The sequence below is a fragment of the Trichosurus vulpecula genome, chromosome 9 (genome assembly GCF_011100635.1).
Source record: "Trichosurus vulpecula isolate mTriVul1 chromosome 9, mTriVul1.pri, whole genome shotgun sequence".
Taxonomy (NCBI): Eukaryota; Metazoa; Chordata; class Mammalia; order Diprotodontia; family Phalangeridae; genus Trichosurus; species Trichosurus vulpecula.
This window is the reverse complement of record NC_050581.1, coordinates 112109331-112124477: the sequence shown is the minus strand read 5'-3', so window position 1 is coordinate 112124477 and position 15147 is coordinate 112109331. Positions and strand designations below refer to the sequence as shown.

The following is a 15147-nucleotide window of genomic DNA, read 5'->3' as shown; positions in this document are numbered from 1 at the left end:
GGTTTTGGGTCAGTAAAAGAGCTTCGAAATTTTGCAAAGGCAATTCAGTATACTCTCGCCTTTCTGTTCAGCTCAGAATCCATTCAACTTGTTCATTTGTATTATATATTACAGATACACATATTAATTAATAAAATTTTACTTGTTTCATTTAATGGAAACTATCTCTCCATCTCACAACCCACCCATGCCTGCTGAAAATAAAGAAAAACAAAACCCTTATAAACAAATGTTCGGTCAAGCAAGTGGGCAGCTAGGTAGCATGGTGGATAAAGTGCTAGGCCTGGAGTCAGAAAGACTCATCTTTGTGAGTTCAAATCTGGCCTCAGACATGTACTAGCTGTGTGACCCAGGGCAAGTCACTCCACTCTGTTTGCCTCAGTTTCTTCATCTATAAAATGAGCTGGAGAAGGAAATGGTAAACCACTCCAGTATCTTTGGCACAAAAACCCCAGTCTGAACAATAATGAAAATGGGGTCACAAAGAGTTAGACATGACTAAAAGATGACTGCACAACAAACAATAATCAAGCAAATTTCCTCATTGATCATGTCCAAAAAAATATCCCAATCTACATAGTGAGTCTATCACTTCAACTGTCAGGAGGTGGGTAGCATGTTTCACCATGAGTCTTCTGGAATACTGGTTGGTTATTCTGTTGATAAGCGCTCTTAAAGCATTCAAAGTTGTTGGTTTATTACTATATAAATTGTTTTCCTGGATTTGCTCTCATGTCATTCTGTAACAGTTCATGTAAGTATTCCAGGTTTTTCTTAAACTGTCCCTTTAATCACTTCTTATAGCACAACAGAATTCCATCACATTTAAATACTGTAACTTACTCAGCCACTCTTCAACTGAAGAGCACCTCCCCAGTTTATAGTTATGTGCCACTATAAAAAGAATTGGTACAAATATTTTCGTATACATTGGTCCTTTTCCTCTTTCTTTGATCTCTTTGGAAATACAGACCTATTAGGAGGATCACTGGGCAAAAGGGTTCACTCAATTTAATAATTTTTGGGGCACAGTTTCAAATTGCTTTCACGAAGTATGACATGGCTGGATAGCAGATACACACCAAATGAAGGATAAACGCTATAATGTATCCATCTAAATGCAAGTAGAAATCTGGGTAAAAGACACTGTTCATCTACTTGGATATAGACAGGCCCATCTCCTTTGAGTGATTACAGATCTCTTTGGGGAGGCTCCACAATGTTCTGAGGCTTTACAGAATCAGCACAATGTCATTTGTGAGCAAGATAAGTATCTAGAGGCCTTCACCATACATAGGTAATTACTCTTCAATCTTGATTCTGCACTGGATCTCATCAGTAATGAACAACTTTTGTGAATATGTATATATATGTCCGTGCTTGATGCCTCACTAGATATTGATTATGAGGTAGCTGAAAAATGTTATTTCTATTATAAAGTCCTATACACCTTGAATGATTTTGCTGGACAGACACCTTGTTGTAAAAGAGCTTGTAAGAAGGGATTTTATTCTTGAACCAAATGTTTTTTTCCCTAATCAACAAACCATAAACACAATGGGATGTTATATTCTCTGCATCTTTCAGTTAAACGTGAAATGGTAAAGATGTAGTTCACTATTTAGTATAAATTGTGAAAGGGTTTTCCTCCAGTACCTTCATCAAAGATGTCTTCAAATTTTGTACACACACACACACTCTGTATATAAATATATATGACTTCACAAAATTTTGTATAGAAGGCGAAATAAGTCTATAGATCAGTAGTTACTCACATTTTCATGGGTATTTTTGTGTATTAATAAAGGTCCAATTATTCTCACCTTTGGTAACTTCCCAGATACCATCTGGGTTGGCTGGGCAGTAGGAAGACCTGCCAACTATCAAGGGCACATATCTTCCTTGTCTTCTCTATACCCATCACTCTAGGTTGACCAGACCACATACAGGCATGTGGGGTGCCGCTACCCCCATGTCTTCCTTTAAGGCTACTCCCAAACCCCTGGGCCACTCAGAACACACCTGATTAACTGTTCACTCTACTTGGATGAGAAGGGAATAATTTTATTCCTTTCAGTGAGATGGAGGACCACCAGCTCTTACCATTAGCCCAGTCACTATCTTAAGCTGTCCCAGGTTCTTAGTTTCTGCTCTCCTTACCATCTGCCTTTCCATTGAACCTGCAGAACTTCAGAGCCTTTCCATCTACCATGAAGCTGAATCTTATTTTCTATGTTATCTCAGCAAAGTAGTGTATGAACTGAGAGCCATTTTCCCCTCCTATTTGTATCCCCAGCATTCAAGGCAGTACTTGATACATAGTAAGAGCTTAATAAGTACCTATTAATTCATTCATTCCCCTCCCTCCTTTATAGTTATACTTCATTGTAATGATTCCCCAATGCCCTCACAAATGTGCTGTGTCTACTCTATAATAAATCCAATTTGGTTGCTTTTCCCATTTTTGTTCTCTTTAGATCATTTCTACCTCTACAAGCACATCCAGGACTTTAATGTTAGGGTCTAATAATGGTAGTTCCTCCTAACCTTGATGTAGAATTATTTTGCAATCATTTTCTATTTTCTTTTGTTTGTATTCCTCCTTCCATTTTTAACCTTGAATGTCCCTGTGATGACTTTACTTAGTTGGATATCTTTCAATTTTATCTTCTACTGATTTATGTTTTATGAAGTAATATTTTTCGTAATTATTCATAATCCTTCTTTGTAAGACTTTACAAATGAATTTATATCCTAACCTTGTGTTGCTTTTGGCAGGCATTTCTCTCTGTTTGGCGAATAAGTCACACAACTGTTAAGGTACTTTCTGGACTCCATTAGTATCCCTATTATTGGCAACTAATTTACACTGGTTAAATTTCAGGATAAAAATATGGTCAGTGTCAATATAATTTCTGTTGTCAATTTCCCATTTTTGATTTTTATTTACTTGTTTAGTTCAGGATTAAGTTGTTTCAATTGTATGCCCTCTGTTTCTCATTCTTCTTCTTCTTAATTAAAAAAATTACATACTAATTCCTGTTCCAACAACATAGAAAACTGACCACTCAGGGTTAATTCCTACCTTAATTACAAGTCTTTTCCCGTTGGTTAAAATATAATTTATTGTGTTCTTTATGGTGTCCCTTGGTCTGGAACTTACTAATTATTTTTAAGTTTTCATCATGGGAAAATATGAGGTTTTTGGGTAGAATTTGGCCTCTTTCATTCCATGAAACTGTGCTTTCTCATCTTCAGCTTTCTCTACCTTTGCACAGAAGTCACCAAGTACCCCAGAAAACTGACTTAATTTGGAGAGTATTTTTGAGTTCATTGTAGAATTTTTCCATCACTTTGTCTTCAGCAACTGATGGTGGTGCATAAACTACAATTATTTTTATGATGGTCTTTTTTGCAGGTACTTTTATTTAGTACAGCTTGCCATGTGCTGCCTCAAAAATAGATGGTGGGCTTGCTGTGGCCCAAGAACCATAGTTTCCCAACCCCAGTTATAATACATAAGAACAAAATAACCCATGAAATAATGTTTCTCGTTACTTTTAGGCACATAATAACACAGTCAGCCAATTTCTTGTCTCTACCAAAAATGCCTATTAGCTATCTTTCAATTTAGCTGCAACTTCCTTTTGTAATATACAAAAATGGTGCTTTTTTGTCAATATATTTTATGTACTGTTACTTTATTGAGAATATTGATTGTGTTTTTTTCTGTTTGGTTTTCTAGAGTTTTTTAAGTGAATAATCATATTTTCTGTGATAAGGATAATTTTGCAAAATTTTTGCCAAAGCAATAAATGTCACTGCATCATGTTTTATTATCTATGCTTCTTTTAACTCATAATGTAGTTTCCCCCTTACCAGTCTCCCTGAATGGGAGCTGTCAGCTATTACTTTATCTAAAATAAAGATCAAATTCTCACTTTTTTTTGGATTAAGCAGATATGTAATAGACTTTATTCTAGCTATTCACTTCCAATCTGCATGAGTTCCTAGTCTTTATATATTTCTTTTAACTAGAAAGTTGTTTCTGTTTTCTAAACCATTTTGTGATTTTACTTTTATTGTCTTTTTTAAATGCACAAGGTACCATACTCAGTCTGTTTTGCTGTTAAACCACTCTTGCCAACATCAAAGATAGATAAAGCTTATTTACTTTGCAATAATTCAATATTAATCAAAACTCCCTCTTACTCTTTCACTCATACCAAATACAGAACACTGGATTTATCTATATATATCTGTATCTGTTTAAAGTGTTTATACTACCCCATGTCTCTGAGATGCCTTAGAAATCCCTATTGTATTTTCCAAATAATTTTTATTAACATTTAGTTGTGGCTTTTGTCTTTTAGAAGTATTATTTAACTTTTTCTTGTATATTCATTCCTTCAGTCCTCTGTAAGTGCAAATATATAATACATATAGCTATGTGACCTTTTCAGGTGATTTACCTCTCAAATTCCTAGCTTTTGTATTTTTAAAATAATGATTTTTAAACTACATGTAAATCTAGCCCCTCACCCCACCCCTGGGCTTTGTTTTATTTTTAATACAGATAAAAACAACTTTTAACTTTTTTTTACAAAAAATTTTGAGTTCCAAATTATATTTTTCCCTTCCTCCCTAAGACGATAAACAATCTCCTATAGGTTATATGTTTACAATCATGTAAAACATATTTCTATATCAGTTTTGCGTGTGTGTGTGTGTGTGTGTGTGTGCGTGAGAGAGCAAACTTGAACCAAAAAACAGAAAGAGAGAAAGGAAGGAAGAAATGAACTGAAAAACAGTGTACTTCAATCTGCGTTCAGACTTAGTAAGTTCTTTTTTTGGACATGAATAGCATTTGTCATTACAGGCCCTTTGGAATTATCTTAGATCAGTTGATCATCATATAATCTTGCCGTTACTGTGCACAATGTTCTCTTACTTCTGCTCACTTCACTATGTATCAGTTCATGTATAAGTCTTTCCAGTAATTTCTGAAGTCATCCTGCTTGTCATTTTTTTACAGCACAAGAGTATTCCATTACATTCATATACCACAGTCTAATTGATGGGCATCCCCTCAATTTCCTATGCTTAGCCTCCACAAAAAGAGTCATTATAAATATTTTTGTACAAATAGGTCCTTTCCTCTTTTTTTGAGTTCCCTTTGGGAAACAGACCTAGTAGTAGTATTGCTGGATCAAAGGATATACGCAGTTTTATAGCTAGCTGGGCACAAAATGTAGATGAAACGTAGTTGTAAATTAAAAAACCACAAAAATTTTTTTAACATCCTTCTAGTATAGTAAACATCCTTTACTCCCTATTTGAATTCAATTTTAGATTATTTTCATATGCCTGGTCAATCTGTATTTCAAATGCTCTGTCCAGTTTTGGATATCTCATCAGAAAAGAATTTATTTATTTTTTGTTTACAACATTCAGTTCCACAACCTTTTGAGTTTTAAATTTTCTCTCCCTCTCCCCTCTCCTCTCCCCAAGATCCAATCTGATATAGGCTATATATACACATTCATGTTAAACATATTTTCACATTAGTCATGTTGTAAAGAAGTATAACCAATGGAATGAACCACAAGAAAGAAGAAACAAAACAAAACAAAACAGAGAGAGCAAACAGTATGCTTCAATCTGCATTCAGACTCTGTAATTCCTTCTCTGGATGTGGCTAGCATTTTCCATCATGAGCCTTTTGAAGTTGTTTTAGAACCTTGCATTGCTGAGAAGAGCCAAGCCTATCTGATATCAATTAAGAATCATATTTTCTTTTGATTATAAATGTTCAGATTTGTTGGACAAGTAATCTTGTGGGGTTTAGGACAATTTGCCTTGATTTTCTGTATTCTGAATTCTAGCCTTCTTTCATTTCTTTTCCTTTCACAATCTGACCTGGTAGCCGCTTATTTACAATTTACTTTCTCCTGGCTGCTTTTATGTCTGATGTTGATGAACTGGAACTTGACAACTATGTTTCCAATGGAATTAAGCTTAAGGTCATTGTCTTGTGGCTACTACTAATTTGCATTCTGGCTATTTCCGATATTTCCAAGCAATTTTCTGGCATGATTTCTGGAATAGAATAAACTTTTTATTTGTGTTTTCCAGGAGACAAATAATTTTATGTCTCACTGAGATCAACTGCTTTTGTTTATAGAGACTTGAAATCCTTTTCTAGTTTTGCCATTTTCCCCTCTGTTGCTTGTCATTTCAACTTTAAGGTTTTTGTTGTTGTCCTGCCCATTTAATACGATCCTTAGAGCCTGCTATTTCATTTAGATTTTACATCTTTTTTTTTACTTTGTTTTTATGTTCATCTTTAGAAATCACTGAAAGAACTGCTAATTTTTTGACACCAGATCTTAATATATTTTATTCTATCTCTAAATATTGCTGGAGGCTCTTACACTATATTCAGTTCCTCTATTAGGAGGGTAGCAGTTGTACCAGTCTGTTTTTTCCCCTTTATGGAGTTTTCATCTCACTTTAAAATTTTACCCCATAGAATTTTTCCATTGCATATTTTTTTGCTTTCTCATTTCTTTGTTTTATTTTTCTGTTCTATTTCCTAAAAGATTTCTTTTCTTCTCCCTCTCTTAATGTTCTTTTATTTTGTTCATTTGTCTTTAGGAGGTACAGGAAAGCTGAGCTTAGGTATCACCCCTCAAAGTCATCTTCTTGCTAGAAATCTCTTAAACCTTTATACAAAGAGGAAAGTTACATGAGGGAAAAAAAATGAGGAAGTGCCTTCTTCCAGTTTGTAAGTTAGAAGGAACCTACTCACCATGAGGAAGTGAGAGAATAGGATGGAAACCAGAATCCAACACTGCGATTCGTTCCTTTAATGTCATAGTATCTACATCTATAGGCTTGACAGACGTCTTACATTCACACAAGATACAAGTATGAGGCCATTCACAGCTACACTTCATGGTAAGGGGCTTCTGTGGCTGAAAAGAAGAGAAACAATAAGTCAAGGATAAAGTTAGCCATGGTGCAGCATTCTGACTTAGAAATTCTGAAGAGAATACTATTGTGTGACTCTTGGAGGGGTTTATGTTGGAGAGAGGAAGAGATTTATATACTCTCCAATAATGTGCTGTATTGCTACGTCAAACCTCTCCCTGTCTTACTGTTAATGCTGTCACCAGAATGACATTTTAAATACTATATTAAGATAAAAAATTCCACCCTCAAATATCTAAAATAAGCCTTCTACCACTCTTGAAGCAATTTAGAAATTCTTGCTCTTGATCTCAGAAAGATTTTATCAGGTGGCATTCTGAGATGTGCTCACAATCAGATTCCTGGTTCCCCTAGTTATAGCACATATACAAATGACACTGATCACATTAGAGGCAGTAAGGTAGAGCAGTGGATAGAGTGCTGGGCCTAGAGACAGGAAGTCCAGAGTTCAAGTCAGGCATCAGACACTTACTAGCTGTGTGGCCCTAACTGAATGACTTAACCTCTGTTTGCCTCATTTTCCTCAACTGTAAAATGGGGATTACAATAGAACCTCACAGGGTTATTTGGAAGATCAAGTGAGATAATATTTATAAAATGCCTGGCACACAGTAGACTCTAGAAAAATGCTCATTCCTCCCTTTCCCCTACATTAAGCTATTATTTCATTTTAGAAGTTGGTTTCAATTTTTCTTTGAATGATAAGTGTCTGATGTAGATCTCCTTGCACTGGGCTTTTTTAAAAAAAGAAAATTTAATGTTATGATCATCAAATCATAGGAATTCTGAAATAATAAAGCATTGATTTTTTTAAAAACAAGGGTATTAGCAAGTCTAAATCCTGGTGTTAACACAATCACTCATTTTTTAAAAACCTATCATATTCACATTAATGCAGTGATCTATGTACAAAGAATTATTTTCCCTGAATATGGTATATATTCAAATATCTGAATGAATGGCCTCAAAGACTGCATTTTATGCAAAAGATAACACAAAAAAGTTAATTTAAATCAAGATGAATAGAAAGAATTATCTTAATATTTGTCATTTGCTTATATTTCTGCGGTTATATGAGGGTGTTTGCTTTGGGGTAACATTATGTTATGAAACACTTTATCAATTACTAATAGTCCTGCACACTTTGAACATAAATAGGACACAGACAACTACAGTATAAATATCTGAGCAGTGAATCTTACATATCTTAACTAGGCCCTTTCTTCCTGCATTCTAACCAAAGGACTTAGGAGTACTAAGTTGAATGAATAAAATTAGGAGGGTGAGGAAAAAGAGAAAGAAGAGACAAGGATAAGAAATATCGACACACATGAAATTATGTTTCTAAGTGGGAATATGCAAATGAGGAAGCTGATGCTTGATGCAGAAGCTTATAGTCAAGGAGTAGAATAGCAAAAGAAAGAAACCTTAAGGAATATAATACTTGTCACTCAGTTTTGAACTTCTAAAAAAATTTTCACTGCTTGTTCCCCATTTCTGGAATTTTCTTCCCCCTTCAGCTCTGTCTTCTAGTTTCCCTGGCTTCTTTCAAGTCCTACCTTAGGAAGCCTTTCCTAATACCCCCCTTAACACTAGTGCCTTCTTGTATACGCATCCTGTTTGTACCTAACTGTTTACATATTGCCTCCCCCATTACCCTATGAGCTCTTTGACAGAAGGGACTGTTTGTTCTCTTTCTCTGTATTATGAGCACCTAGCACAGAGCCTGGCACATAACAGGTGGCTCCTTTCTCGTTAAATGTTTTCCCCAAATCCATGCATTGATCATCAACTGCTTTAGCCAGATAGCTAACGCCACAAAAGACTCGAATCTACCTTTCTACTGAGGTATGAGACTGTGTTGGTCCGGAGCAGCTTGCGCTTCCTGTATTTGCACAAAGGGCGGATTCGGGCAGCAATACAACTGCTATCATATGGTGAGAGGGAGGTGGTTGGAGAATCCAATCGCTTCCGTTTATTGAGTGTCTCTTCAGGATGAGAGTTGCTATCCAAGGAATTTGAACGTGAACTGCAAATCAAGGAGGAACAAATCAAATGTTATTCCTCAATTCTTCTGAAAATGTGATAATAAGGAACCTGTTAGAATTAGGGGTCAAGAAATTGACTCTGGTTCTTGAGGTTTTTTTATATTTGTTATACTCTTACTTGTGTTAATTTCTCATTTGAAGTTTTTCCAAGGAAGGATTTTTTGGCAGAAATGCCAAAACAATAGACCAATGGCATGACTGATATGCGTTAGAGACAAACAATAGGTGAATCTGATAAATTAAGTACAAATTTACACTAATCGGAAAAGAAGTAAGAACATGCCTAACCTCACCAGTTTAAGGGATGACCTTGAAATAAGTGTTGTGGTCAACAAATACTATTATACAGAACTTTTTTCAAATACACACACACACACACACACACACACACACGCGCGCGCGCGTGCGCACGCACACACGCACACACACACACACACACACACACCTGCCCAAACTGCTTAAGAAAGCTCTCAGTTCAAGCATTCATCAAAGAAGACTAAAGAATTAGAAGTCTTTTTAAGGAACGCTATGAAATTGAAAAGGATGTTCCCAATATTATAGATAAAAAGGTAAAATGATAAGAACATCATTTCTCCTTTCACTGTAACATACCATAGACTAAATAAGCTTATAAATTGGACTACTTGGTATATACACAGGAGTACCAGGAAGTGAAATGTTTCCTGTTAACATACATTTATCTTCTAAGCTAGATAAGGTCACAGTCAATTTTCATTACATGCAAGAGGGAGAGTCTTGAGAAGCCTCCTGTTAGCTATATGGTGAACCTGTCCCTTCACAAGTAATTAAGTCTCTCTAGAGAAATCTAAAGCAGACTTCCAGGCTCTTATATACTATTTCCTACCTCCTGTGCAAGGTAGCAGAAAAAAGTTAGGTATGAGGTGGAGTAAGAAATCTAATCTGTTATCCTCAGTGGTGGCTCAAAGTCTGTGGGGCCACTTGCATTGAGAAAAGACATCTATGAGTCTAAAAACAAACTTGAAAAATTCAGCCTAACTAGAACAATTTCTAATACAGAGATTGTTGAATGTATTACTTTTGCCTATTTAATGTGTACTTTTATTGGCCTTGCTTAGAACCTTGATTTGTCTCAATTCAACTATGTTAATTACTATGTACAGAAAACAAAGTAGCAAAACCCAGGTTGTGTTCTGAAGGATCTTAAAATTTCTGGCAGGAAGAGGGGACACACAGACGGACAAAGCCAGACAGACAGAAAGACACAACAGATATCAATGAAACCAATGATTAAATATTATACCAATTGGTTTTTCAATTTTTATCTGATGGGGAAGAAGATAGGTTATATTTAAGGGATAGGTATACAGACTATCCTGGATGAAGAAGGGTTTAGTTCGACCAGGGAAAGAGTGGGAGATGCAGGCAGATAGAACACATGATGTGAGATGGTGAAGGGACCTGAAATTCAAAACAGCATTTCCAAATATTTTCCTCCTTACTTTCACAACAGTCCCATTGCTCAAGTTCCTTAAAGTATGCTGTTTGAGAATGGCTATCCTGAGGAATTTAAAAAAAATACAGCTTCATTAGAAGAGTAGACTGAATCCACTTACTCTAGCACTAGTTGAAGTACACCATAACCTTGTGATGTGACCTCCTAGAAGGCAGAACTGCTTATATACTAAAGGATGCTCAAACAAGTTAAAATGCTTTCTATAGAGGGGCGGAGCCAAGATGGCAGCTGGAAAGCAAGGACCAGCCTGAGCTCCCTGCCGAGCCCCTCCAAAAACCTATAAAAAATGGCTCTGAACCAGTTCTAGAACAGCAGAACCCACAGAACAGCAGAGGGAAGCAGGGCTCCAGCCCAGGACAGCCTGGATGGTCTCTGGGTGAGGTCTATCCCGCATGGAGCTGGGAGCTGGGAGCTGGGAATGGAGTGGAGCAGAGCCCAGCCTGAGTGGCGTGGACCAACAAGACCAGCAACCGGGCAGAGCATGCCCTAGCGCCCTGATTCAGTGAGCTGCGGCAGTTACGAGACTTCTCAACCCACAAACACCAAAGACTGCTGAGAAGGTTAGTGGGAAAAGCTGCGGGAGTGGAAGGAGTTCGCGGTTCGGCTTCCAGCCCTGGGGGCAGCGGAGGTGGGGCAGCTACGGCTGCTGCTGCTTCCGGCTCCAGGCCCACCTGGTGGGAGGAATTAAGTGGCAGATCAGAGCAGGGGTGCACAGCCTGCCAAAGATCTGAGCCCAATTCGGGTTGGGGGTCCTTGGGGAAGGAGCAGTGCTGGTGTGGCAGAGCTGGCACCTCCCCCCCAAACGTGGAACATAGAACTCTGTAGTCTACAAGCAGTCATACCCAACTGAAAAACTCAAAGGTCAAGTTAGTTGGCTGGGATTATGGCCAGGCAGCGAAAATGCACTGAGATTCAGTCTCAGACTCTGCATTCTTTCTTTGCTGACAAAGAAGACCAAAACATACAGACAGAAGAAATTAATAAAGTCAAAGAGCCTAAACAGAAACCTCCAAGAAAAACAGGAACTGGTCCCAGGCCATGGAAGAGCTCAAAAAGGATTTGGAAAAGCAAGTTAGAGAAGTAGAGGAAAAATTGGGAAGAGAAATGAGAAGGATGTGAGAAAACCATGAAAAACAAGTCAATGCCTTGCTAAAGGAGACCCAAAAAAATACTGAAAAATACACTGAAGAAAACAACACCTTAAAAAACAGACTAACTCAAATGGCAAAAGAGCTCCAAAAAGCCAATGAGGAGAAGAATGCCTTGAAAGGCAGAATTAGCCAAATGGAAAAGGAGGTCCAAAAGACCACTGAAGAAAATACTACTTTAAAAATTAGATTGGAGCAAGTGGAAGCTAGTGACTTTATGAGAAATCAGGATATTATAAAACAGAACCAAAGGAATGAAAAAATGGAAGACAATGTGAAATATCTCCTTGGAAAAACCACTGACCTGGAAAATAGATCCAGGAGAGATAATTTAAAAATAATTGGACTACCTGAAAGCCATGATCAAAAAAAGAGCCTAGATATCATCTTTCAAGAAATTATGAAGGAGAACTGCCCTGATATTCTAGAGCCACGGGGCAAAATAGAAATTGAAAGAATCCATCGATCGCCTCCTCAAATAGATCCCAAAAAGAAATCTCCTAGGAATATTGTCGCCAAATTCCAGAGCTCCCAGATCAAGGAGAAAATACTGCAAGCAGCCAGAAAGAAACAATTTGAGTATTGTGGAAACCCAATCAGAATAACCCAAGATCTGGCAGCTTCTACATTAAGAGATCGAAGGGCTTGGAATACGATATTCCAGAGGTCAATGGAGCTAGGATTAAAACCTAGAATCACCTACCCAGCAAAACTGAGTATCATGCTCCAAGGCAAAATATGGATTTTCAATAAAATAGAGGACTTTCAAGCTTTCTCAGTGAAAAGACCAGAGCTGAATAGAAAATTTGACTTTCAAACATAAGAATCAAGAGAAGCATGAAAAGGTAATGAAGAAACAGAAATTGCAAGGGACTTACTAAAGTTGAACTGTTTTGTTTACATTCCTACATGGAAAGAGGACATGTATGATTCATGAGACCTCAGCATTAGGGTAGCTGAAGGGAATATGCATATATATATATATACACATATATGTTTATGTATATATATAAGTGAATGTGTATGTATGTATATATCTATGTGTATATGTATGTGTGACACAGGGTGAGTTGAAGATGAAGGGAAGATATCTAAAAGAAATAAAATGAAATTAAGGGATGAGAGAGCATCATACTGAGAGAGGGAGATAGGGAGAGATAGAATGGGGTGGATTAACTCAAATAAAGGTGGCAAGAGGAAGCAGTTCTGTGGGAGGAGGGGAGAGGGCAGGTGAGGGGGGAATGAGTGAACCTTGCGCTCATCAGATTTGGCCTGAGGAGGGAATACCATACATACTCAGTTGTGTATCATACCCCACAGGAAAGAAGAGGGAGGAAGATAAAAAAAAATAAAAGGGGGGGGATGATGGAGGGGAGGGCAGATGGGGGTGGAGGTAATCAAAAACAAACACTTTGGAAAGGGGACAGGGTCAAGGGAGAAAATTCAATAAAGCGGGATGGGTTGGGAAGGAGCAAAATGTAGTTAGTCTTTCACAACATGAGTATTGTGGAAGGGTTATACATAATGATACACATGTGGCCTAGGTTGAATTGCTCGACTTCTTAGGGAGGGTAGGTGGGAAGGGAAGAGGGGAGAGAATCTGGAACTCAAAGGTTTAAAATCAGATGTTCAAAAACAACAAAAAAAAGTTTTTGCATGCAATTAAAAAATAAGATACACAGGCAATGGGGCGTAGAAATCTATCTTGCCCTACAAGAAAGGAAGGGAAAAGGGGATGAGAGGGGAGGGCTGACTGGGGAACAGGGCAACCAGAATATACGCCATCTTGGAGTGGGGGGAGGAGGGTAGAAATGGGGAGAAAATTTGTAATTCAAACTGTTGTGAAAATCAATGCTGAAAACTAAATATGTCAAATAAATTTAAATTAATAAAAAAAATAAATGCTAAAAAAAAATGCTTTCTATAGAATTACGAAATAATTGGAACCAACAAGACTGCTCAAGGTATGGCAGACTATTTTCCAGAAGGAGTCACTTTACTACGTAGCACAAACAGGTGAGAACTTATTTCATGATACCTTATAAATTATATCTTAGGTGGGAAAGGTCCTAAGGCAGCATTGTAAGCCACAGATATGGCAGTTTTGTACATGCTATAATACATGCCCCCGGGGAACAAGCACTAGGGTTGAGAATCACCACTAAATCAAATCAGAGAAGATGTTATTCAGTCCCAGCTTGAAGAACTCCAATGAAGGGAAACCAACTGACTCCTGAAAACATCCTATTCCATTTCTTGACAACTCTGATTGTTAAGAAGTCTTTCTTGACACAAAGTTTTCATATATTGCTTCTGATTCTAACTCGTGGGGTCAAGGAGAAGGATAATTCCCTTTCCACATTGAAAATATTTGTCAATTCTTTCAGGAAGCTATCATGAACCACCCAAGCCTTCTCTTTTCCAGGATAAACATTTCCATTTTTTTCAACCAACCCTTCTGTAGCACAGTATTCTTATGCTCTTTCCTGTTTATCAAGAGTATCCCTAATCTGCATTAGCTAGTGCTTCCTGAGTTTTATCTTGGATTTATTTTCAGATATACTTTTGGTGGCACCCAGACCTGAATACAATATTCTAGATGTGGTCAGACCATCACCATCTTATTAATGGAAGCTAGGATTCTCTTAAGGTGACCTAGGATTACATGTGCTTTTCTGGCTACCATATCACACTTTTACTGAGCTTGCAATCATTAAAGTTCCTAGATCTTTTTCAGGTAAACTGTTACCAAATCATACCTTGCCAACTTAACACTCTCTACTTTTCCTTTTATTCACACTTCAATCCTCTGCAGTCTGGCTTCTAGCATCATCACTCACTTGAAACTGCTCTTCCCAAAGTCACCAATGATCTTTTGAGTTGTCCTCTCAACCTAGCTGCTTTCACACAGCTGAAAGTAATTTCCCTCTGGATACTCTTTTCCTCTCTGGGTTTTCATGGCAGTCTGAGTGTTCCTTCTCAGTCTCCTTTGCTCATTCATCATCTTTATCACACCTGTAACTGTGGGTATCCCCCAAGGGTCTGACCTTAGTACCTACTCTAAGCTCTATACATTTTCTCTCTTGGTAACTGCATTGTCTCCCATGGGTTCAATTATCATCTCTATGCCAATGACTCCCAAATTTACATAATCACAAATTTTACATAACTTATATAATAAAGAGCCGTAGATCTCTCCCATGAGCTTCAATCTGCTATCACCAACTGACCACTGGACATTTCAAACCAGATGTTCTGAAAAACTCTCAGACAACATAACCAAAACGGAATGGCTTTTCCCTTCAGACCCACACCTACTTCAAACTTTCGTATTTCTGTCAAATATAACACCATAATTTCACTCTCCACTCTCCACTCTCCACTCACATCCTTGGCATTATCCTTAACTCTTCACTCTCATTCACTCTACTGATCCAACCAAATACCAGATCTTGGTTTTTTT

At 37.4% G+C, this 15147-nt stretch overlaps 1 protein-coding gene across 2 annotated transcripts in view; it reads right to left on the bottom strand.

Moving 5' to 3' along the window:
• LOC118830915 (KAT8 regulatory NSL complex subunit 1-like) overlaps positions 1–15147 on the bottom strand; it is a 178822-nt gene that overhangs the window by 21806 nt on the left and 141869 nt on the right. For both annotated transcript variants that reach the window (XM_036737996.1, XM_036737997.1), the window contains 2 exons: positions 8830–9022; positions 6812–6977 (listed from right to left, as the gene is read on the bottom strand). In XM_036737996.1, coding sequence (XP_036593891.1) covers positions 6812–6977; positions 8830–9022 — 359 coding nt within the window. The remainder of the gene's footprint in view (positions 1–6811; positions 6978–8829; positions 9023–15147) is intronic.